Source organism: Electrona antarctica (genome assembly GCF_951216825.1).
Source record: "Electrona antarctica genome assembly, chromosome: 23".
NCBI lineage: Eukaryota > Metazoa > Chordata > Actinopteri > Myctophiformes > Myctophidae > Electrona > Electrona antarctica.
The window spans coordinates 35,390,075-35,415,074 of record NC_136804.1 but is presented as its reverse complement, the minus strand read 5'-3'; the positions used below and the strand labels follow the sequence as shown (position 1 = coordinate 35,415,074).

At 44.3% G+C, this 25,000-nt stretch overlaps 1 protein-coding gene across 1 annotated transcript in view; it reads left to right on the top strand.

Annotated features, from left to right (window-relative positions):
- LOC306916765 (voltage-dependent calcium channel subunit alpha-2/delta-1-like) overlaps positions 1 to 25,000 on the top strand; it is a 142,040-nt gene that overhangs the window by 114,750 nt on the left and 2,290 nt on the right. Inside the window, exons 21-29 of the mRNA XM_079494779.1 lie at positions 597 to 664; positions 1,391 to 1,429; positions 3,593 to 3,664; positions 8,514 to 8,666; positions 11,079 to 11,131; positions 14,816 to 14,874; positions 17,382 to 17,508; positions 20,433 to 20,545; positions 23,266 to 23,348. Coding sequence (XP_079350905.1) covers positions 597 to 664; positions 1,391 to 1,429; positions 3,593 to 3,664; positions 8,514 to 8,666; positions 11,079 to 11,131; positions 14,816 to 14,874; positions 17,382 to 17,508; positions 20,433 to 20,545; positions 23,266 to 23,348 — 767 coding nt within the window. The remainder of the gene's footprint in view (positions 1 to 596; positions 665 to 1,390; positions 1,430 to 3,592; positions 3,665 to 8,513; positions 8,667 to 11,078; positions 11,132 to 14,815; positions 14,875 to 17,381; positions 17,509 to 20,432; positions 20,546 to 23,265; positions 23,349 to 25,000) is intronic.

The window sequence follows — 25,000 nt, the reverse complement described above, 5'->3', positions numbered from 1 at the left end:
TTCCGCCGCAATCGGTGTATGAATGGGTGAATGTAATGCACAATCTATGTAAAGCGCCTTGGATAAAGGCGCTATATAAATGCACCATTTACCATTTACCACACACACACACACGCCCGAACACACCTCGAACCCGGGTCTGCTTCGTGCTCCGTGCACTAGTCCCTCCCTAATATTTCTGTCTAGTTTTTATTTGTTGACGAAATTGTCAGTAGTAATAGTTTAAGTCATCATGGTTTAGTTTCTATTTAGTCAACACACACACACACACACACACGCACACACACACACACACACACACACACACACACACCTACATATACAGTAAACAACACATACACACATGTACTTACAGACACTGTGGCACCTATAGTCACACGCCCCTCCCTATTTGTCTCTCTCTGTCACACACATGCTCGCGCACACACACACACAGACACACACACACACACACACACACACACACACACACACACACGCCACGCACCGTGGGCCTCCTGTGATCCTCTGCCAAGTCTTTCTTGTCGGGGTTCAGAGGTCAAAGTTAAGGCTGAGGTCCAACATGATGTAGAATGCTCCTCCGTTTGATCTCCTAGTGGTCGGAGTGAAGCTGGACATCGCAGCCTGGATGGCCAGGTTCATCAACACCACCACCAAGACCAACGTGAGTACATCGCCATCGCCAGACCGTTTCTTCCAATGGCATGGCATCTCTTATCTCTTGTCCTTCTCGTCCAATGGCATGGTGTCTCTTATCCGAGAACATTCAGCCGTATAGCCACGAGGAGGGGAAAAAGGAACCGTCACAACTGAAATCTTTTTTGTTCTCAATCTGTGATTTGTGAAACACTATAGTTTCCTAAACAATTGGTACAATATGTATGTATATGCATTTAAGCATTTAAGCAACATGTTATACTTTAGCTATTGAAAAATAGCAGATCTACAAACTTGTAGGTCTGCTATTTTTGAAAAATCGTGAAAATGTGCCTGAAATCTTTCAATATATATTATTACAGAGCGAGTTTTTAACTCAAATCTTTGCTACTGGGAGGGTCCCTGGAACAACATATTTTCAGATGAGGGGGTCGGCGGCCAATGTCATATATATATTTGGGGTCCTTAACATGAATATGTTTGAGAACCACTGACATAGAAACATGGGTTTTTCAGAAAACTGTCAGGATGTAGAAGACATTCTTTAAATTTCAACATCAGGCCTAAATGGGTTAAAACATTGCTTTGTATGACATAAGCTTTAAACCATTAGGGTTTTAATGGAAGATGCTTCTGGACGTTGTGGTCCGTTGCTGGATTGACCCGTTAGAATCCTCTGTAACCAGCCGTGGCCACTGTGACCTTTAACCCCATGCGTGTCTTGTGTTTGCAGTGCAATGATGAGATCTGTGGCTGTGTGAGGAACGACGAGGTAAGAATGGCTTGATTCTGGAATGGGCAGGCGGCTTTTTGTAGCCCATTTTTCCCCCTGTGCCAATAATTGTCTAAACTGTAATCCTGGGTGCTACTGTATACTCTCCCTATACTGACAACCGGGTGAGAGCCCTGAACTGAGCTCATGAGCTGGTTGGAATAACAACACCAGTTCCTTTCCCCTCCATCAGGCTGGCCAGGGGGATGCAGTATAGAGTTCACTTCAGGGGAAAAGGCACGCTCAACTCAGACAGTCTCTAAGGGTTCAGGCGTGTGCTGGGTGCAGATTCAAAGAGAACATATAGAAAGAGAATCAAATCTGCACTCTCAGTCTAAGACTAAAGGTGGTTGCACACTGGACACGTTTTTTGGAAAACCGATGGAGAAACGCCGCTAAAAATCCGAAAGACGCGCTCTGTGTGCAGGGACCTTAAAAGTATTTTTTTAAATAATGTAGGCCTAGAAGATCCACAGCAGCAGTCAAACCAGACAAACACGTTTCGGCGTGCAGGCCAAATTCAAAGACACTTACTACGACTGAGAGTGCAGATTTTATTCTTTCTCTTTTTTAAAAATTTTATCCCACGATTTTGTAACCCATTTTTCACCCCTGTGTCAAATATCTAATGTGATCCTGGGCTCTACACACCCTCCGCCAACCTAGTCCCCATATATGGGGGACATGGGGAGAGCAACAGACTTGAACTCATGCTTCCTTCATGCCTGAGTGTCCAAGTTGCTCCTTTACACCTGACAGGGGGGAGTTTCCCTGGTTGGACGTAGCGCGTGGAAGGAACACCTTATTCCAACCAGTTCCTTTCCCCTCCATCAGGCGCCACGGCTGGCCAGGGGGAGGCAGTTTAGAGACCAGGATTACTGCATGTTTTTTGTGAGGGTACCTACCCTAGGGGACACGGGGAGAACATGTGAGGGTACCTACCCTAGGGGACACGGGGAGAACATGTGAGGGTACCTACCCTAGGGGACACGGGGAGAACATGCAAACTCCACACAGAAAGGCCCTCTTTTTATGCAGTATACACTGCATCCCCCTGGCCAGCATGTTTTTTTTGTGAGGGTATCACTACCTCAGATCTTAATGGGTTAAGATTTAAAATATGTTGCATGTATATATACACATACGTGGAATTCATCTTCTGCATACCACTTATTTCAATGCAGAGCCTTTTCTCTGTCACTGACTTAGTAGACTTGATGGCATCAGCAAGGGAGTGGTTATCAGTGACACACACTATAGAGCGTCGCAGTCCCGCCTCCTACCCTGGACCAGGAAATGATTCTCCGTTAATTTTCCTCATAGACATTTCAGAAAGTATTTATTTAAAGACGTTTACGCCGCGGACAAAGCCAACTCGAGTCGTGACAAATCATGACAACAAACACAATTTTTGGGGCCGAAAAAATAATTAGAAAGAAGAAAAAAACGGCAGGTTACAACACTTTTTTTGTTGTTTTTCTTCTTTGTAATTATTTGTTTGGTCCAAAATATTGTTTGTGTTGTCATGAGTTGTCACGACTCGAGTTGGCTTTGTCCGCGGCGTAACCGTCTTTAAATAAATACTTTAAGAAATGTCTATGGGAAAAATGCATTGGGATTCATTTCCTGGTCCAGGGTAGGGGGCGGGACTGCGACGCTCTATTGGTAAGACATGCTGGGTAAGATGTCCTGTGGTAAGTTCTGCATGGAGGTCAGACAGAGAAAGGGCACTGTCTGTCAACAGCATCTGCAAGAGCCAGAGTTTCTCCAGCAGTCAGTCTATGATGTGAATCAATGGCAGTGGCCAGTTTGTCATTTTGCATTACGTTCAACTCAGTAAAGTTTCTTATTACAAAGAAGTCGTTTTTGACTTTTGATCACCACAGAAAATCAGCCAACGAATCAGGAGGTGGACAGTCAAATTCATGCATCGTTCCACATCTTTGAAGACAGACTGTGGCTGTGGCAAAAAAATGTTTTGGGAGCGTTTAAAGTTAAACTATTGCTGGCAAATGAATCAAATAATCAAAAAAATGTCATTAAGATTTTGATATATTATTACTTATAACTACTTTAAAGTGGTGTAAAAACGTGCGACAAAGCTTGAAGACAGAAGCTGCAGTATCTAGAGATGTTTGACTCCATGTTCTCTTGTGCTTTCAGCATGTCGACTGTGTCCTTCTGGACGACGGTGGCTTCCTGGTGATGTCCAATCGAGACACCTACGTCGATCAGGTGCGTTCTCACATTTCTGACAGACAGACACAGGACGGTGAACGATGGCCAAAAGTAGGGATGTCCCGATACACTTTTTTCGCTTCCGATCCGATCCAGATACCTCAATTTCTGTGTTAGGCGATACCGATACCAGTGTCGTGATCTCATGTTGTGTTTATAGCTATCTAGCTATATATATATATATATATCGTGTTGTGTTTATAGCAGATTCCTCACTCAAATGTGCACTTGCAGTTTGGGCAACTCCAAAGCAAATTCCACATGTCCCAACATTGTATTTACCTGCCATAGTGTTAACCCCTTACCCCTGTGTCAGATCGGTGGTTTGACTGGCATATTCACCGATATCGATATGACCCGATATGACAAATAAAGGCCGATCCGATACTTTCCCCGATACTGTATCGGTATCTTTAGTCAAAAGTCACGCAAAATCAAGAGAATATTGTATTAAAGAATGTACAGCAGTACTCAAGTATTCAAGCATAGAAATAATGAATACTAATTAGAGCCTACTGTATGTGTGACCACTGTACAGTATTTTTGAGCGGTGCACACCGTGTGTCCCTATGTCTGTTTAGAGTACGACCTATTGACCCCTGCAGATGATTGGGGTCGCATTTGGGTCACACGCTGTTGAGCATGCGCGCACACACACACACACACACACACACACACACACACACACACACACACACACACACACTGACCCATTGGTCACTGCAGCACACACACAGCCTCCACCGCTCAGTTCACACACGTGTGATTTTTGTTCTACAACAAGTAGTGAATCTAGCCTACAAGCTCACTATGCATCGCATCATGACACATTATGGGCTTGCTTTTCCCCAAATTGATTATTTCATTAAAAATCGATTATTTTCCATGAATTGTACAATTTTCTTTTTTTTATAATTGATTAAATTGATTAGCTGCCTTAAAGCTGCCTTAAAGCCAAATAATAAAACTCGATCCAGAGTGTGTTGAAAACCAATCTGTTCCAGGAACTATTGGACGCGTCACAGGAGCAGCGCTGCACGCTGCCCACAACAAACAGACCAACCTGTCTTCAACTCAGCTTAGCCCCGCAGCGACCCACAAACAACAAATAAACAACTCTGAAGACCCTCGAACCCTATTTGACCCATGTTTTACTACCCCTAAAGGACACGTACGCGCGTGCCTGTCCCATTCGCACACGCGGCAAGAACGAAGGCTCGCGCGCACACACGCGCCTCTCCCTTTTGCTCGTTCCTCCCGTCCTAAAATGCGAGCGGCGGTGCGTGGGCCCCCGCTGTAGCCTGAGTAAATGTTTTTTCATGCGGGGCTCCGCGCTCCTTCCTAATCAGGGCTGGGTGTGCGCTGGATAAATCAGTCCCCCTCTGAAGTTTGGCAGGGGCACTAAAACCCAGAGACCTGAGGTCTTGTTTGGAGAAGGCTGTGTGCTCTCAATCATATTACCTACAGGAGCAATCCCCCCATACACACACACACACACACACACACACACACACACACACACACACACACACACACACACACACACACACACTTCTGTCTCCATCTCCCCCTCTCTCTCTCTCTCTCTCTCTGTTCCTTCTCTGTCTCTTGCTGTCTTTCGTGGAAATGCTCCGTTAACAAATAAAGTCCTGCATTCGATATTTTACTTGACAAAATGATTGGCAATAATTGTAAGGGAGTCAAAAGTACAATATTTAGCTATTGAGATGTAGGAGTATTATAATTAACAAAGAATAGGAAATACTCCAGTAAAATAATAGTACCTCAAGATTGTGGTTAACCCATTTTGGGCAGAAACCCCTTTTTGTGTTTTAAGCATTATGTTATACTTTAGCTATTGAAAAATAGCAGATCTACAAGCTCACACTTGGTGCCGTGCTATGAGCTTGTATATGTCTGCTATTTTTTTAATGTATATTCTTTCAGAGCGAACGTTTTTAACTCAACTCAACGCTTCTGAGGGGTTCCTGGAATAACATATTTTCAGATGGGGGTCGGCGGCCAATTACATATCATATTTGGGGTCCTTGACATGAAATATTGAGAACCACTGATACAGAAACATGAGGTATTTCAGAAAACTGTCAGAATTTAGAAGACATTTTTTTAATTTCGACGTCAGGCCTAAATGGGTTAAGTTAGGTTCTTGAGTAAATGTGCCCGTACGTGCGGTACCGTCCACCTCTCCGTCTATCTCAGGTTGTCTCTGGTTTCTGGGTCTGTGTGTTCGGGCCGCGCCGCCCCGCAGGGAGCCTGCAGACAGCCAGCGGGGCTGTGAATGTTAATTCATTATTTGTGTTATTGCAACGGGGGAAAGGAGAGACGGGCTCCCCGTGCCGTGTGGATGGGAAGATTTTTATTTCTTTTGGACGTCGTAATCGGGAGGGGGGAGGGGGGGGGATTACTGTACTGGAGGGGGGGGGGGGGGGGGAGGTGGTTGTTAACCCATTTTGGGCGGGAACCCCTTTTCGTGTTTTAAGCATTATGTTATGCTTTAGCTATTGAAGAATAGCAGATCTACAAGCGAAAAACATTTTCACGAAAAAAATCGTGAAAATGTGGCGCAAATCTTTGAATATATTCTTTCACAGTGAACGTTTTTAACTCAAATCTTTGCTTCCGGCAAATATATACATATAATACTGGGGGTCCTTGACATGAAATAAGTTGAGAACCACTGACATAGAAACATAGTTTTTTCAGAAAACTGTTAAAATGTAGAAGATATTTGTAGAATCGATGATAGGTCTAAATGGGTTAAGTGTGGAAGTAGAAAAGGATTGTCTTTGTTTGCTCAACTCCTTTACAGTATGGGTACTTACTTATACATACATGTACAACTGTACTGTAAAAGACTAAATTTGACTGAGGGACTGCCATTGGATTTGTTTGAATTTTCGTTTTTTCATGTCATATGAAAGCAGGGAATCATAGCTTCAAATTGACATATTGGTTATTCAGTTTGGCCCACCAGTTTTGGAGATATGGCTTATAGAGTAATGTCTAGCAGAAAACAGCAAGTTGAGAAAACAGGCTTGTGGTCTCTAACATTACACCTAGCTACATCTTTAAGCATTTATTTCATATTTACATGTCGATTTCAGCTCTGACACTTATTTCAGACATGCTCTAGTATGTGAAGATTCTGCCTGTGCTATTAACTCATTTTGGAAAAAAAAAAAAAAAAAAAAGGTTTTTCTCCTCGCGATGGCAGTCTCTCAGTCAAATTATGTACATCATGTAAACAGAGGCACACAGAGAGAGAGAGAACAGTTGTAACTTACATATCATTCCCTTGTGGGCGTATACATACAGTACAAGAAGCACAACCACGATAGCTGAGGCACTGTCACTCACACACACACACACACACACACACACACACACACACACACACACACACACACACACACACACGCTCACACTCATGTCACACCTCTAAGATGTCTAGACAAACCACTTCCCAGGAGTTAGATTTATGGCAGTGTTGTGAACTGTGTTAATCAGATTATGCTGCAGTCCATCATCTGAGCTTTGTGTGTCTGATTTACTGAGTGTGCGGGTGTTCATGCATTGTATACGTAAGCGTGCATGCACGCGTGTGTGTGTGTGTGTGTGTGTGTGTGTGTGTGTGTGTGTGTGTGTGTGTGTGTGTGTGTGTGTGTGTGTGTGTGTGTGTGTGTGTGTGTGTGTGTGTGTGTGTGTGTGTGTGTGTGTGTGTGTGTGTGTGTGTGTGTGTGTGTGTGTGTGTGTGTGTGTGCGCGTGTTTGTGAGAAAGAGTGCATGCCTTGTGGACACGTGCTCAACGTGTGCGTGCGGCTTGCGGAGACCGAACTGATTTAAGATGAAAGCGTCGGGAGTTTTTAACCACTCCATAAAATAGAAATATTGAGGAAATCCTCAGTCAATTACATTAACAATGTGTGTTTTCTAAGGGTCTCACAGCCCACAGAACAATCAGGCCTTTGTCACCGAAATCAACTGCACTACAAAGTGCTTTCATTGGGCTCTCACAGGTGGTTTAGTGCGTACGTGTGTGCGTGCGCGTGCGTGCGTGCGTGCGTGCGTGCCAAAATGATCGGAATCGGATCAGGAGCAAAAAAAATAACGTGATCAGGACATCCCCAATTATAATGTTATCAAACATATCAGACCGTCTACATTTCCCAAAATGAAATGAATTCAGCCTGACCAAAAGCAGGTATAAAACATGTCCCCACCACCATAAACATGAATGGTCAGAGGGGGGAGGGGATATCAAAAGCAGAGGGATGGATGGATGGATTCCCACAGTTCCCCTCCAAGCCAAACCCAACCCTACATGTGTGCTTTTAGGCACACAGATGAGACGAGAAAGTATTAAAATGAGTGTGTGATTGCAGTTGCACAAAGAAGAGTGTAATCCACATTAACGTAGGTCTGTGTGTGTGTGCATAGAAATATATACGTAGACGCCCTTTCCGGCTCTGAGGCGCGTGTCACCATTGAAGGCACAATTTTCCCGTCATTCCTTGCAAAGCATTTGCCTTCAATGAGCGGAAGCTTGTCAAGCTTCCGCGTGCGTAACATAAGTCCCGGTGATTGGCCAGTAGTCACTTGAGTGACAGCGAGAGACATGGAGGAGTCGCATGAGTGACGTCACTTGGGCAGCGACGCAGCGTGCCTTCAGCAAATGCCTTCAGCACTTCTAAATAAGAAAGCTGCGGAGAACTGCTTTGTGTTCACTCTTTAATGTTTTCTGTTAGTAATCTAATCCCCCCTGGCTCTGATGTTGTATTGTTGTATTAATAACTTTGTTTGTGTTTGTTTGTCTTGCAAACTCCAGATAGGTCGGTTCTTCGGCGTGATGGACCCCATCCTGATGCACAACCTGGTGAACATGAGTCTGTTCACCTCCAAGAAGACCTTCGACTACCAGTCACTGTGTGACCCCGTCAGGGAGAGCAAGGCTGCGGCAGGCCTGAGATCTGTCTACGTGGTGAGTTACATCAGTGTTAGTCAGGGAGAGCAAGGCGGCGGCAGGCCTGAGATCTACGTGGTGAGTTACATCAGTGTTAGTCAGGCCACGGCAGGCCTGAGATCAGTCTACGTGGTGAGTTACATCAGTGTTATGCAGTTGCAGCCCGGTGGGTGGGTGGGGTGTGAGGCCTTGTATGTTTGGAGGTATAGTCCAACATTTGTGACTAAATTTGACTGAGGGACTGCCATTGGATTTTATTTTTTTATTTTCGTTTTTTTCCCCATTTCATATGAAAGCAGGAAATCATAGCTTCAAATTGACATTGGTTGTTCAATTTGACCCACCAGTTTTAGAGATATGGCTTATAGAGTGATGTCTTGCAGAAAACAGTTGAGAGTTGAGAAAACAGGCTTGAAAGGTTTACTTCTGTGGTCTCTAACATTACACCTAGCTATGTAGCTAGGTGTAATAGTAAGCAATAGTAAGCATTTATTTCATATTTCATATATGTCGATTTCAGCTCTGACATTTATTTCAGACATGCTCTAGTATGTGAAGAGTCTGCCTGTGCTATTAACTCATTTTGGGAGGTTGCGCGATGGCAGGCTCTCAGTCAAATCTTGTCACATTTGAACCCACTAAGAACCGAGGCCACGCCTACGAATGGCCTCTATATAAACCAGTAGTTCTCCAACGGTTTTGTGCCAAGGTGCCAAATTGAAAGAGTAGCCGCGGACCCCCCCCCCCCCCCCCCCCCCCCCCCCCGCCGCCATCTGAAAATGTTTCGTGCTAAGGACGAAATGTTCCTGGGTCCCTGGTTGGGACCTTTTCAACCTGGCATCCCCTATTTTGGGCATGTCATTATAGGCTATGATTATGTGCGAGTGTGTGTGTGGTGGGAGAGATCTCAGCTTTAGGCAATTGTAAGAAGGGGGCTTCAAGGAAATAAATACATAATTGGGAACAACTGATTACAACACGCACGCACGCACGCGCACGCACACACACACACACACACACACACACACACACAGTTCTGCATGTTCACATAAGAACATCATGACATTATAGTTTACACACACTAGAAGAGTCGCAGACCACCTCTGTTGTTCTCTCTCTGCCTTGCTCTTAGTTTCTGACTCACTCACATGCACGCACACACACACACACACACACACACACACACACACACACACACACACACACACACACCAGGGAGCTGTAAATCATGATAGGACAGATGAGAGGGGAAGTAGCTGGGATGGTGAAAGCGTTAGAGTAAGCTGACAGTAACAGTAGTGAGGCTCTCTCACTTCATGACATACGGAGGCACTATTACTACAAAAAGTCTCCATTTAACTCCTGCCAGTGTTCAAATAGAACCAAATGGACCCTTATGGCGCTCAGAGTTAAACAATACACTAATGATTTCACTGTTTGAACGCACGCTCAACGCACGCTCAATGTACTTGCGGCTGCACGCGTTAATTTGGGTTCTGAGAATAAGGGCTTCCAGGGGAACTCGTTGGCAAAGTCCGACAGCGTTAGACGCAACAGTAGATGATGTTTACATGGTCTGAACAGGAGGCCTCGCTCATTTGTGTCAGTGCAGAGAGAGAGCGTTCGCAGGTGAGAACGACGCACGTTTTCCTGGTGTTTTTTCCCCAGAGTTGGGAATAGTTCTTCTCCGAAGACCGAGGTGAGATGAAAGGCTCCACCGCCGGCAAAACGAGCGATATAGGCTCTGATCAAAGACATTGACGATAGCCAGTGATTTGCTCGATAACGCGGTTGGTTGACACTCTCGGGTGAGTCAACGTGCCGTCACGCAGAGCTAAAGGACTCGGCCCCAGTTCACCCAAAACGAGGCCCTCGCATGCTAACCATAATCAAAACAACATGCTGGGACTTTTATTCAAACTGATTCTCTCTCTCTCTCTCGCTCTCTCTCTCTCTCTCTCTCTCTCTCTCTCTCTCTCTCTCTCTCTCTCTCTCTCTCTCTTTTATCCTGGTCGTTTTGTTTGCGTACACTAGCATCTGTTGTAGAGCAATGTAGGCTAATTTCCTCTGAGAGACGGATAGAGAGAGACTGAGAGGGGGGAGAGGGAGGGACAGACAGACAGACAGACAGACAGACAGACAGACAGACAGACAGACAGACAGACAGACAGAGGGGGGGTGTTGGAAGGTGTGTCACTCAGTGAGTTTGGCAGGAGGACTGCAGTGTGCTGACAGCTGCCAACATAAGCAGGATGTTACAACCTGACCTGAAGTCTTTGCAAGCTTGTGTACAATATGTATTGTGGAAGAAGTTTGGTCTCTATTTTATTTTGTGGCATCCGTTTTCAAGTGCTTTCTCTCCTGAATGTGATTCGGCCTTCTCTTGACATGAATGTTTTCCCCCCCCAATCCTGTTTGTTTGTCCTCCAGCCCACCATAGCGGATCTCCTGAGCGTCGGCTGGTGGGCCACAGCGGCCGCATGGTGAGTCATTGTCTGTAACTGGGTTCCCTGTTCAAGACAACATGAACGAGCTCTATAGCTTGTAGATCTGCTATTTTATTTGGCTGAACGTTTAGCCCCAGAATAACATGCAGGCTTGCTAGGGTTCGTATGGTTAACCCATTATGTTATGTTTTAGCTATTGAAAAATAGCACATCTACAAGCTCATAGCGCGGCGCCGAGTGCCACGCTACGAGCTTGTAGATCTGCTATTTCTTTTAAATCGTGAAAATTTGGCATAAATTTAGTATATTCTTTCAGAGCGAACGTTTTGAACTAAAATCTTTGCTTCTGGGTGGTCCCTGGAACAACATATTTTGAGATGGGGGTTGGGGGACAATTACATATACTTTTTGTGGGTCATTGACATGAAAATGTTTGAGAACGACTGTAGAAACATGGCTTTTTCTGAAAACTGTCATGATTTAGAAGACATTTGTAGAATCGTCCTCAGGTCTAAATTGGTTACTTCTATACAATCTGGATACGTTTGATACACAATTAACACTTTAGCCCCCCCGTCGCCCCCTGGGGCACCGTGTCCTCAGAGTCGGGTTGTTTGCGAATGCAGCCCAAAGCTGATAGCGGACAAGTACCGCGAGGGAAAGTTGAAAAGAACTTTGAAGGGAGCTCAACAGGGCGTGAAACCGTTATAAGAGGCAAACTGATGGGGGTCTGCGCAGTCGGTCTGCCCCGGAGGACTTTAGGCATTTAGTAGACGCCCTTATCCAGAACCAGTGTAAGATCAGAGTAAAGGTCCTTGTAGAATGCTGCGGTTTTTTTTGCCCCTTTTTCTGAAAGACAAAACGAAACACAGTAGCCTGCAAGGACCTTTAACCCATTTAGGCCTGACCTCGAAATTTAAAAAAATCCTCCAGTTTTCTGAAATAAATGTTTTCACGATTTTTCAAAAATAGCAGACCTACAAGCTCGTAGCGCGCCACTCGGTGGCGTGCTATGAGCTTGTAGATCTGCTATTTTTCAATAGCTAACACCAAAAGGGATTCCTGCCCAGAATGGGTTAATGTCACGAACCCTAGTCAACAAACGACGGGGTAAACGGTTACGTAAATAGAGTCCAAAGGAACCAAATGACGTGCTTCACAGAGACTAGGTTACCAGGTAAACATCACACCTGCCATCTGTCCAAACAACAGGCTATCTAAATCAGATCAGTGGTTTCTCAAACATTTTCATGTCAAGACCCCCCCCCCCCAAATGAAGCATATTTGACCACAGACCCCTATTTGGAAAGATTCGGTGCCATGGGTAACCTGACTCCGCCAGACTTGGCGGAGTCAGGTCTGGCGGCAGACTTGATGCTCCGGCCACAAAACGGCCTGGCCAATCAGCGGCAGCTAGAGGCGGGATCAAGGCATACACAGTGCTGCCTTGATCCCACCTCTCTGCTGCCCCATCTGGCGGAGTCAGGTTATGCCATGGGTACCCCTTGGGGAAATCTGGATACCCTCTGCAAGGGGAAAACAGCGCCCTCTTTTGGTTATTGACGTGAGTCAACAGTCGGTCTCGATTGACTCCCCTCGGGGTAGTCGAAGCTCGCCTTAAAACACACTCGCCCTCATTTTATTCCGCCGACCGCTCGGTGGGGCGGTTCTTGTATTCTTGTATTTGTTTTACTGAGAACCCCCTTGGCACAGAGATTATTTTCATTGTTAGATTAGATCAGAGGTTCTCAGCGTTTTTGGCCGGGGACCCCCGGGAAATGCTTTGGCAATGTCTCGGGACCCCCGCCCCGCCCCCTCCCGACCCCCAATATAAATTGACTGCTACAATAACCTTATTAATATACAATACACCATAAATAAATACTGAAACCAGATATATAATCATTATGGAAGGTGTATGCATGTACTATGTAAACTCTTCATTTTCATTTTCCAGCCATTTAGTTGCAAAAGTTTTTTTTTCTTTTTTTTTAATATAATTTGGGGACCCCCCCCAAAATAATTTGGCGACCCCCCCCCGAGGGGTCGCGACCCACGGGTTGAGAACCCCTGGATTAGATGACAAGCTAGTTAACTAGATAATTAGCATATCATTTGACAACCCAGTCTATACTATCGGTGGGGATGTAAGTTAAACACATTGAGTGCCCACGCAAAATCACTTTCACCTAGAAAATCCATTCACATTTTTTATAATTCAGCTGACTGTGGAGACACATGCTGGAACTTTTTACTTTGAAATGTTTTATAGTTTCTGAGTTATTTAATTTAAACGCCAAATGCATTCTCAATGGCAAAAACACAAACTTTGGCACCACGTGTTAAAAAAAAAAAAAAAAAAAAAAGTGTTTTGATTTTTCTGATTTTGTTTTAATGGAAAAAAAAGAATTTTTATTTTTTTATTTTTTTCCAAAGACGTCCACAGACGTCTTGGGCTATGCACGTGCGGTAATACCCAGGACGTCCACAGACGTTTTGGGCACAAAATGTGTTAACAGGAAAGAGAGACAGCTATGATCTGAACTGCCATCCTTATGCATTCTCTCAATAGAGTTAACCTCACACGAGATAATGGTGACATTAAAGTGTTCCTCATTTTGCCCTGGAACCCCTCAAGGATCCCTGGGGTTCTCCAGTACAGACCCCTCTTTGAGAGCCACGGATGTGAATAACTAAATTCTTGGCATTTGTGGTCAGGCAAAGCGTATAATGTCTATCTAAATAACATGACATTATGTGAACAAGTGACCAACATACATCTGCATATAGTATAACTAGCATCTATCAGCATGGTGAATAATGAGCATGCAGCACTTTGTTCTAAGATTAGAACCAGCGCAGAGCATTGTCTGTAGTATTTAATGGCAGCGTGGCTCCCAGGACGGTAAGGATCCCACATGATCTTCTCCTTCGCTACGCTCCCCCTCGGTCTGTCCTGGATGTCAAAGGCTGCCAGTCAGTGCCTATGGGATGTTTGGTTGTTGTTTGTTAACACCCCCATCGCCCAGGACGAAGTTCTTTGTCCTTTTCTATTAGTAACACCCAGCGCCCAAGACGAAGTTTGATCCAAAAGACGAAGTTTATTGATATGAAAATGGATCGCATCGCTCCACAGCCTTAGGAGCGCCTGTATCCTCGCTGTTGCGCAAGAGTGAGACGTAATCGAAAATCTCCCTCCCCTGTTTAGCCGACGACAACGAAGATCTTAAAACGTTAATAACTCGTGATCTAAATCATCCCGTCTAATTATAAAAAAAAAACATCCTGTGTTAGACGGCCCTCCGCTGTCCGGTTGCTAGTCGCGATAGATTTATTCTTACCTCCCGTTGTTGTCGATCGCCTTTAAAGTGGCGTGGCTATTGTTAGCTGCTACACACACATTCACAACAGCATCCGGTCCGTCTGTAAAAGTGGTCCGTGTTTATAAATCGAATGGGCGCTATAATGTAATGGATTAAATAAACCCTGGGCAATTAAAGTGTTAACAATGGGGGCCCCGGTTAATTCAAAGCGCACACTAAAACATTTGGTGTACAACCAAAGGTTTTTTAATTACCAAATCTGTCTCCACGACAAACCGCAGATGAAATCTGTCGTGAGTGTAGTTCTGACCCCGTATTAGTACTTGCAGACTGCTGTGATTTATGGCCTGCTGCTCCTTTGACTTGGAATAAATCCCCTTTTTGGTTTGGTTCACAGGTCAATAATGCAGCAGCTGCTGGTCAGCATCACGTTCCCAAGCGTCCTCGATGCTGCAGGTGAGCTCCTCTTTATTATCCCCGGGTCGAAGGGCGGGGGCGGAGATTCTGTTTTTGCCCTGTTCTTCTGTCTGTCCACTTGTAATCTCGCCAAGCCTTTGGCACAACCTTGTGCCAAATTCCTTGTGCATTCTGCCAGCAATATAGGCCAAGGAAGACACTTTTTAAAAAATCTGAATAATGGTGGCGCTATACCAGCCCCCTACTTTTTGTCCTATAACCTTTGAACGGTACCATTGTACAATTAAAAAAAACAAAAACAAAAAAAATGCCATTCAAGCTCATTTTAGATTTTCCACCATTTATCATTTTCTTCAAAACACATTTATCATTCCGATGTTTCATGTTCTTTTCCGATTGGATGTAATTGCCTTTCACAATAGCCAATAAACACACTCACAGCGCACGCCATTTTCACATTAACCCATTTTGTGCGGGAACCCCTTTTGGTGTTTTAAGCATTATGTTATGCTTTAGCTGTTGAAAAAATAGCAGATCTACAAGCTCATAGCTTGTAGATCTTGTAGATCTGCTATTTTTGAAAAATCGTGAAAATGTGGCACCAATCTTTGAATATATATTCTTTCAGAGCGAATGTTTTTAACTCAAATCTTTGCTTCTGTGGAGCGGTCCCTGGAACAACATATTTTCAGATGGGGGTCGGCGGCCAATTACATATATTTTTGGGGGTCCTTGACATGAAAATGTTTGAGAACGACTGACATAGAAACATAGGGGTTTCAAGAAAACTGTCAGGATTTAGAAGACATTTATAGAATCATTTCTCGGGTCTAAATGGATTAAGTGAACGCAAGTGGTTAAGTTCATGAGTCTCAGTAAAAATGTCAACTTGGATGGTGTTCCGTTGGAGAGCTTCAGACAAAGCCCTTGTGATCCCTCCGTTTTGGAGAGGAAGACGAGTGACTACTGGAAGGTTTCTGAAGGCTTTCTGAAGTGTTTTGAAAGAACACTGAGAGCCAAGACAGTGATGTAATGTATGGAGGGGCTTTAGGAGGCCTCATTATGGAAATGCAATGCTAATACATGCTGTTTTCGGCTTACTGTAACAAGACCCTGAAAGGGATTGAGCTTGCCTTTTTGTTTTTTGTATATATATATTTTTCTAAATATTTTTTATTTTTTGTTTATTTTGGTATCCTTTTTTTGGTGGGGGGGCGGGGGGTACAATCTTTGTCTAGTTATCGTCATTAAGAGTTCAATCTCACTTGTATGCAATATTTCAGTGGTTCACAAACTGCGTATTTAGTTCCAGGTTCGCCCCTAACAGATTTGTGTTATTTAAGTATTCCACATTTTGCATTCTCAAAAAGCCAACGTATAATAGGTTGAAAGTTTTGACCCAGTCGGGTCTTGTTTTCATAGACCTGGTTGCTTGTTTTTGTCGCAATATCTGGCAACACTGTCTGCATGGGTGGCGTGGAACGGCCACCACAGCACAGTCCTGGGTGTGATTCCCAGCAGCCTGTTGACTCCACTACATTTCTAAGGAAAACGACATTATAAATTAACCACTATAAATTAACTTGTTTAAGAACTATTTCAAATATAGTGAAACTATCTACAAGCTCGATCAAACACCAAACTGAAAAAACGAAATAAAAAAAACTTGTCCAAACTGTCCTAGCAATGTTTATCAGGGGAGACATGTGGTTGTCTGCACAGAAACCGTGGGCTGGTCAGCACCGACGGGGACCACAGTAGGCTACAGTGAAATGAAGAAAATCTAAAGTTTTTCTTGTTTTAGGCGATTACAAATTGCGCGGCCTACCGTATATTGAGAAACTGCCAGAACATTTGGTATGCCACAGCCGACAGCCGCGCTGTGTGCGGTGGTGATGAAAACTACAGATTTTTGGGATGCTGCGGCTAAATGTACTCAAAGAGTTTACATGAGGCAATTTTAACATGAGGGATGTCTATGCATGGCTGTGGCGGTCTTCAAGCTAACGACGCATTGTGAGACAACGAGTTGTGAGCTTAGAGACTATTTGGCTATTTTCATGTAGTATTGTGTCCGGCTTCAGTGGTTAAAGTGTGTGTGTGTGTGTGTGTGTGTGTGTGTGTGTGTGTGTGTGTGTGTGTGTGTGTGTGTGTGTGTGTGTGTGTGTGTGTGTGTGTGTGTGTGTGTGTGTGTGTGTGTGTGTGTGTGTGTGTGTGTGTGTGTGTGTGTGTGTGTGTGTGTGTGTGTGTGTGTGTGTGTGTGTGGGTGTGTGGGGGGGGGGGGGGGGGTAGGTAGAGTGGCTGGATGGTAACCGTGAGGTTGCCAGTTCGAACCCGGGCTCCCCCAGAGTTACTGTCGAAGAGTCCTTGAGCAAGACACTGAACCCCTAATTGCTCCCGATGTGCTAGTTTGTGCCTTGCATGGTTTCCGCTGCCATCGGTGTATGAATGTGTGTGTGAATGGGTGAATGTAATGCACAATCTCTGTAAAGCGCCTTGGATAAAGACGCTATATAAATGCACCATTTACCATTTTTTCTCCTCAGCGGACATGGATGATGACTTCGTAGCTGGTATCCTGAAGGAGGGCTGCATCACCGAGCAGACGCAGTACTTCTTTGAAAACTCTGAGAAATCCTTTGGGGGAACGCTAGAATGTCAAAACTGCTCCAGGTGAAAGACGGTTTTTTTTACACTTTTTACACACTTCAGAGCCTACTTGTAATTTTAATAATGTGTGTATGCTGCAGGTCACTGTTGTATGTCCTCATGGTAACGAGAGCAAAATGTATTTCTTCTTATTTATTTTTTGTGCTTTTCTGACCCTTGATTTGATGAAGAGAGATACAAGAGTATGGGAGTGACATGCAGCAAATAGTCCGGCCTACCGGGAATTGAACCAGGGACTCGCTGTCAGGCATTAAAGCCTGATTGACACTGGTGGAAAAAAGTACTCCAATGTTTTACTTAAGTAAAAGTATCAATACTGTTAGTCCACATGCGTTTTGTCCTCCCGGTTGAAGCGTAAAAACTGTAAGGTGAATAGAAGCGGCCGGTGACATCACATAGAACGGAAGAGACTCGTGCTCGTCCCCCCCTTAACATCGTGCCCCCCCCCTTAACATCGTGCCCCCCCCCCTTATCAAACCAACTAGAAGGGCTCGGCTGTGACAACAAGGGACCGCAGCATTAAAGACTAAACCTGGAAGAAAAGGGGGAAAGCAAAATAATATTCCACTCCGTAGAGCGTCTTCAAAATGGAGGCCAAAGTAGGACTTAGATGAAGTCCCCTCATGGTGACACAGGGAGGGGGGGGCCGTAAGAATTCAAATGCCATGAACGTGACGTCAAGTTACTAGCGCGGACCATCGTCCCTGCGCGCGCACGTGTGTGTGTGTGTGTGTGTGTGTGTGCGTGTGTGTGCGTGTGTGTGTGTATACGCTGGCGCGTGTGCAGTTTTAAGACCCCCTCGTGTCGTCTAATGGACTGCCTGGCCGCACGCTGCGCGACCGTTCCTGCACATTAGCCGCGCACACGTTTTCTTTTTAACGACCCCCATAAAAAGGCAGAGAAAAGGCATTTTGTGGACCTGGCGGGGTAGGGGGACCTGGCGGGGTGGGGGGACATGTGGGTTCCAGCAGAGACCCCCGGACGACAGGAGGGCGGCTGGCGGTGCAGGTTGGAGTCGCCAAACCAAACCGTGGACAGAACTCACACAGGGAGATCTCCATAAGTGCACATCAATCATGTTCCGTCTTGGATCAATGGCACCAACATGGTGTACTTTTAAGTTCCTGTTCATTTGTTGTAGTGAAAATTACACATTTTTCAAGGTTTCAAAAGAAGTTTTTCATAATGTTATATTACCTTTAAAATGTGTTTTCCAGTGTTTTGGAGCATGGGTTTTCAACAGGTGGTCCGTGGACCACTGGTGGTCCGTGAAGGTGTTGCATGTGGTCCCTGACCATGCATTTAGTAATGTAGGAAAGTGAAGATTCGTATTTTTATTTATTGTATTGACCACAAGTTGAGAAACAATGCAGTAAATGATCTGGTGACAAATGATGTCGATGTTGTCAGTTACTGGGAAGTCGGATGTCAAGAACTTCCACAGAAAAGTGAGTTAGAATCTCAAGGGAAACCGTCTGACTGCCAGGTTGAGTCACCATTATAAGGAAATGTGCCCATAATCAATCGCAAGTGTCTGTTTACTCATAGAGTAAGTTACACTGAACAGCAATGAGTTTAATATGGAAGGTTAATTTCTTTCCCCCACACCACGCCCATATCCCCCCTCCCAACACAACAGTGGTCCCCAGGTTGATTCTCAGTCAGGGTGGTGGTCCCCAGGTTGATTCTCAGTCAGGGTGGTGGTCCCCAGGTTAATTCTCAGTCAGGGTGGTGGTCCCCAGGTTGATTCTCAGTCAGGGTGGTGGTCCCCAGGTTGATTCTCAGTCAGGGTGGTGGTCCCCAGGTTGATTCTCAGTCAGGGTGGTGGTCCCCAGGTTGATTCTCAGTCAGGGTGGTGGTCCCCAGGTTAATTCTCAGTCAGGGTGGTGGTCCCCAGGTTAATTCTCAGTCACGGTGGTGGTCCCCAGGTTGATTCTCAGTCAGGGTGGTGGTCCCCAGGTTGATTCTCAGTCAGGGTGGTGGTCCCCAGGTTGATTCTCAGTCAGGGTGGTGGTCCCTGGTTCATAATCAGTTGAAAACCCCTGTTTTGGAGGACCACTACAGTACGTTGGTAATCGTTGCCCTTCTTCATTGTACAATTATTAAGCTCACAATGCATCGCGTCACAACACGAGATCTTGTAGATCTCCTATTTGATGTTAGGACAGCAGAGTCACTGCCCATATTTCGCCGCAGGTTGAAAACCCACCTCTTCAGGAAACACTACCCTTCCTCTCTGCCTGACCTACTTGTTGTTAACTAGTTGTACGAACGCTTGTTTTCTATTGTTGTATTGTTTATTGGATCTTGTTTAGTCGATACACTTAATTGTTTTAGCTCATGCTCATTTGATTTAGCTATTTTGTCTCATCTGTTTAAGGAAATAGGTAGCTGATATATTGCACTTTTACCTTAGCGCTAGGTATACTCTTGGTTGCTTGTTTTTGCAGAAAATGCACTAAAGACTTCTGGTGATTAGTAGTTTTTGTTCCCTACCTATGCTGAATACACTTATTGTAAGTCGCTTTGGATAAAAGCGTCTGCTAAATGACTGTAATGTAATGTAATGTAATATTTTGCCAACATTATTCCCCATTTTTGCCTATAATAACATTCCCAAAACAGGGACACCAGGGTGAAGGTGATGAATGGCATCTGACTTGCACAGTTCGTGGCACCACTTCAGAATTTCATATTGTTTATTTTTGGTTTGTTTTGTTTAGTTTTTTTCTTCTTTTTCTTGCAGAATAACTTTTAGTAGTTTTCCTGGAACGAGATGATAAAATAACATGTCGACATGGTGTTTCCTGCTTCCGTGTGTCTCCTAATCCCCATCCTGTGACCTCTCAACCTGCCCGTCATTCCTTGAAAGCAGAACGGGTCAAACGGCGTGTGACGTTTATCTCTGGTCCTCTTCTTCCCCCCAGGATGTTCCACGCCGAAAAGCTTCCCAAGACCAACCTGGTGTTTATCATCGCTGATGCGAAACACACCTGCCTGTCCTGCGACGCCAAACCGCTAATACAAGACGAACAACCATGTATCCTTTTAACCCATTTTGGGCGGGAACCCCTCTTGGTGTTTATAGCATTATGTCATACTTTAGCTATTGAAAAATAGCAGATCTACAAGCTCGTAGCGCGCCACTGAGTGCCGCGCTATGAGCTTGTAGGTCTGCTATTTTTGAAAAATCGTGAAAATGTGACGCAAATCTTTGAATATATAGTCTTTCAGAGCGAACGTTTTTAACTAAAATCTTTGCTTCTGGGAGGGGGTTGGTGGCCAATTACATATATTTTTGGGGTCCTTGACATGAAAATGTTTGAGAACCACTGACATAGAAACATGGGGTTTTTCTAAAAAACTGTCATGTTTTAGAAGACATTAGTAGAATCGAACTTATAGGCCTAAATGGGTTAAATCCGGCAGCACCATAAACACTACACGACGATCGACGGGCACAAGCTCTTGCAGGGCCTGATCTACGAGACAGATGTTTTCGGAGGGTTTTTCTCATTTTGGTAGTGCTGATGCGTTGCATGCAATATCCTTGATCTTTCTTGTTCTTGACAAGATAATCATTTTCATAGTTGTCCTTTGATCATGGCATGGAGCTATTACCAAATATTTACTATTGAATGCTGAGGGGGGGGGGGGGTCCTCTTGTTTGAACGCATCCAGCAGGATTTCTTTCCCATGCATGAGACAGAGATTGTTTTGCTGTGATCATCTTTAACCCTTTCTGGACGGGCACACGTTTTGGTGTTTTAAAGGAGCATTCAGTGATTTGGGTGATTTGGAAAACCACCCAGTCCGGTAACAAAATGTGCACATGCACACGCTCTACAGTGCATGTGCACCAAGGCCCGTCCCCACTCGATCATGATTGGAGGAAGGCCCCTCTCATCCTGATTGGATGAAGGCTTTGCCACCCGCCACCAAAACTGAAACTAGGTTTTTTTGATATTTGAATTAAGTAAAATCACTGAATATACCTTTAACTAAGCATCATGTTATACTTTAGCTATTGAAAAATAGCAGATCTACAAGCTCATAGCGCGCCACCGAGTGGCGCGCTATGAACTTGTAGGTCTGCTATTTTTGAAAAATCGTAAAAATGCGGCACAAATCTTTGAATATATATATTCTTTCAGAGCGAACGTTTTTTTTATTTCGACGTCAGGCCTAAATGGGTTAATTCTTACAAGTCGCCCCTACTTCTCATTTGCATCCCCTCCTAAACCCTCAGCCCCGCTTCATGTGGGGTTTTTGTCCGCGGAAATTGAGATTTAAAAAATTTGGCCTCGAATTCCATCCTTTCTGGCCAGGTTTCTGTGCGTGTGTCTGTGTCTGTGTGGCAGATGCTAAGTCTGGATAATTCCCTCTGAAAGGCTTACAAACAAACCCATCATGTTCTCTCAAACACACAGGACTGTGGTCAATTATGGACGGCCTAATGGAAACTTTCAATGTTTCAAAAAATGGCAGCCACAACAGGAAGGTATTGAGTAATCGAGGCTAAATTCCAGTGGATATCCAGGATACTCTTAGGCTGTGTTCACACTGGCAACTTGGAATCAGATTGTTTTGATCAATTCTAAACAGCAAGAAACACATAGAATCAGATTCGAACCACATTCCTTTAGTGGTTTTAAGTGTGATTCAAATCAGATTCCTGAAGATGTCTCTGGATACTCTTGACACTGAAGCCTGATTTATACTTTGTAAAATAAATAGCAGATCTACAAGCTCACAACGCACCAGGATGCGAGACTGGAACTTAAAGGGGCATTCCACTAATTTTCAACATTTTACTATGTCATTAATGTACCTTAGAGCTATTGTGTGGAAATAATAAAAAAGTCCCCCCATTCTGTGTTTCCTAGAACTAGAGGTCTGAACAAAATCATTAACATGGTGAAACACATCTTGATGATGTCATCAAGATGTGTTTCACCATGTTAATGATTTTTTTCATAATTACAGTTCTAGGAAACACAGAATGGGGGGACCTTTTTATTATTTCCACACAACAGCTCTAAGGTATATTAATGACATAGTAAAATGTTGAAAATGGGTGGTTTTCCCCTTTAAGCATCACTCATGACTATGTTGTCCACAATCTACAATTTAGGCATTTAGTATAGAGTAGACGGTCTTAATCCAGAGCGATTTACCGTAAGCAAGAACAAAACATGGTAATTTATCAAATGCATAAACATAGTCCTCAAGAATCATACATCAGCTTTAAAATGGTAAATGGTGCATTTATATAGCGCCTTTATCCAAGGCGCTTTACATAGATTGTGCATTACATTCACCCATTCAGTACGATTGCGGCGGAAGCCATGCAAGGTACCAACCAGCACATCGGGAGCAATTTGGGGTTCAGTGTCTTGCCCAAGGACACTTCGACATGTAGACAGGAGGAGCCGGGATTCGAACCGCCGACCCATGGATCATTGGACGACCTGCTCTACCTCTTGAGCCACAGTGGAATATCTATATAATGAAACTATGCGTATACACTATAGAGTGCCATGTATGCCACAGCAGCCAATGCATATAATGTTGATGTCTGAACACACAATTTATGTTTACTGTTCCAATTGCAAGTAACAGTGAGTAACAGTCAGTCCTTACGATCATTTTTGACGGGACAACATGGGATTTTCTGAATAAAGCCTTAGATTACTATACGTTTAGGGAGTCAGATTCGGTAAGAATCCCTGTTTCACTTTCCTTAATGGAGTCGTTCAGCCACTGGTCCAGATCCGTGTGAACTGGCTCATAATCCGCGCCACCGGAAAGGTCCATCATTCTGTTTCGATAACAATGAGCAGGTAAGTCACTTTTTGCCAATGACGGCTTATGTCAAAAAATATCGTTTTGATGTCCTCAGGTGAAAAATTATCACAAAAGATACTATGTTTCGGCTTTTTCAAGTGACATAATTGTTCCGTTTCAATTGAGGCCATTGTTGCTTTAACCACTATACCACAAGCATATTCTCCCAATAATAATAAAGTTATTGTAAGCCTTTATTTGACAAGAGACGGACAATACAGACGGAGAGTAGCGAAGCGACATGCAAGGGTCCGGCTGTCCCTGAACTGAACTGGGGACTCGCTGTCAGTCATTTGAGCCCACATTTTCTAAATAATTTCTAAAATATCCGATCTACAAGCTCTCAACGCATCACGGCGGCGTGGAGAGCTTGGACTGGTAGATTGCGTGCCTCTAAGAGTCCTCATGTTGAATGGGAGAAAAGAGGCAGGGGACATGATTTTGCATTACACTCCATAGATTTCCGTCTGCGTTTTGTAGAGAAGACAAGTTGACAACGAGCAGAGCCTCAAATCCATCTCCGTTCTTCTGACAGGCAATTTAATTAGAGAATCCTACACACAGTGCTTTTAACTCACTAATGTGGTGCATGTGCTTGTCTCTCTCTGCAAACCACCCATGCTGCCTTTAATCAAGATGGCTGCCCCTCTTTGACGCGAACAGCGTATGTGCACAGATTTCCCACGCAGAGGCAACCCAAGTGGTCATTCTTTGAGTTAATAACTAGGGTAAACAAACTGTTTTATGAGCCGCGCGGATCCTCTGCGTGTGAAATCTGTGTTTGAATGCCTTGTTTGTTTTCTCTCTGTCGTGTCAAGAGTTTCTCAGTCCGATGAATTGCTGCTGTCTTGCTCACTCCTACACACACACACACACACACACACACGCACATGCACATGCACACATGTTCGCGTGCACAGCCGCATGTGCGCGCGCACACACACACACACACACACACACAGTACAGTATACATATAGTGCTGTCACGATTACAACATTTAAATTGACGATTCATTTCATACAAATTAATTTCTTGCATTGTTTGTTTTGCAAATGGGAGATTATGACAAATAACTGAAATATACAAAAACAAAATTTAAATGTTTGAAAATGTATGAACGTAATTATGCCAAATATTATCTCAAATAATTGCGACTAGGCGTTTATGTACTAATTGTGACAGGCCTACGTACATACACACATGCACATAATGTGCGCACACACACACACACACACACACACACACACACACACTGACTGCGCCGTTATCATACTGTCTAACTGCATTGTACCTCTAACAACATGCTAACTGTGTGGAATGATGTTAGTTAGTTGCTGCATGATTGTCTTTCTCTTTCTCTTCCGTTTTTCTTTCCTGCCTTGTGATTGGCTGTTGATGGTTAGGATGAGGCCATGTGTCAGAGGAGCGCTGTCTCCCGGTTGGCTGGCTCTCTGCTCATGTTACTGCTGCCACTGTTCATGTGCTGTCTCGGGTTAGTCCCATCAAGCTCTCTCTCTCACTTTCTCTCTCACTTGTGTGTGTAAATGGTGCATTTATATAGCACCTTTATCCAAGGTGTGTGTGTGTGTGTGTGTGTGTGTGTGTGTCTCTCTCTCTCTCTCTCTCTCTCTCTCTCTCTCTCTCTCT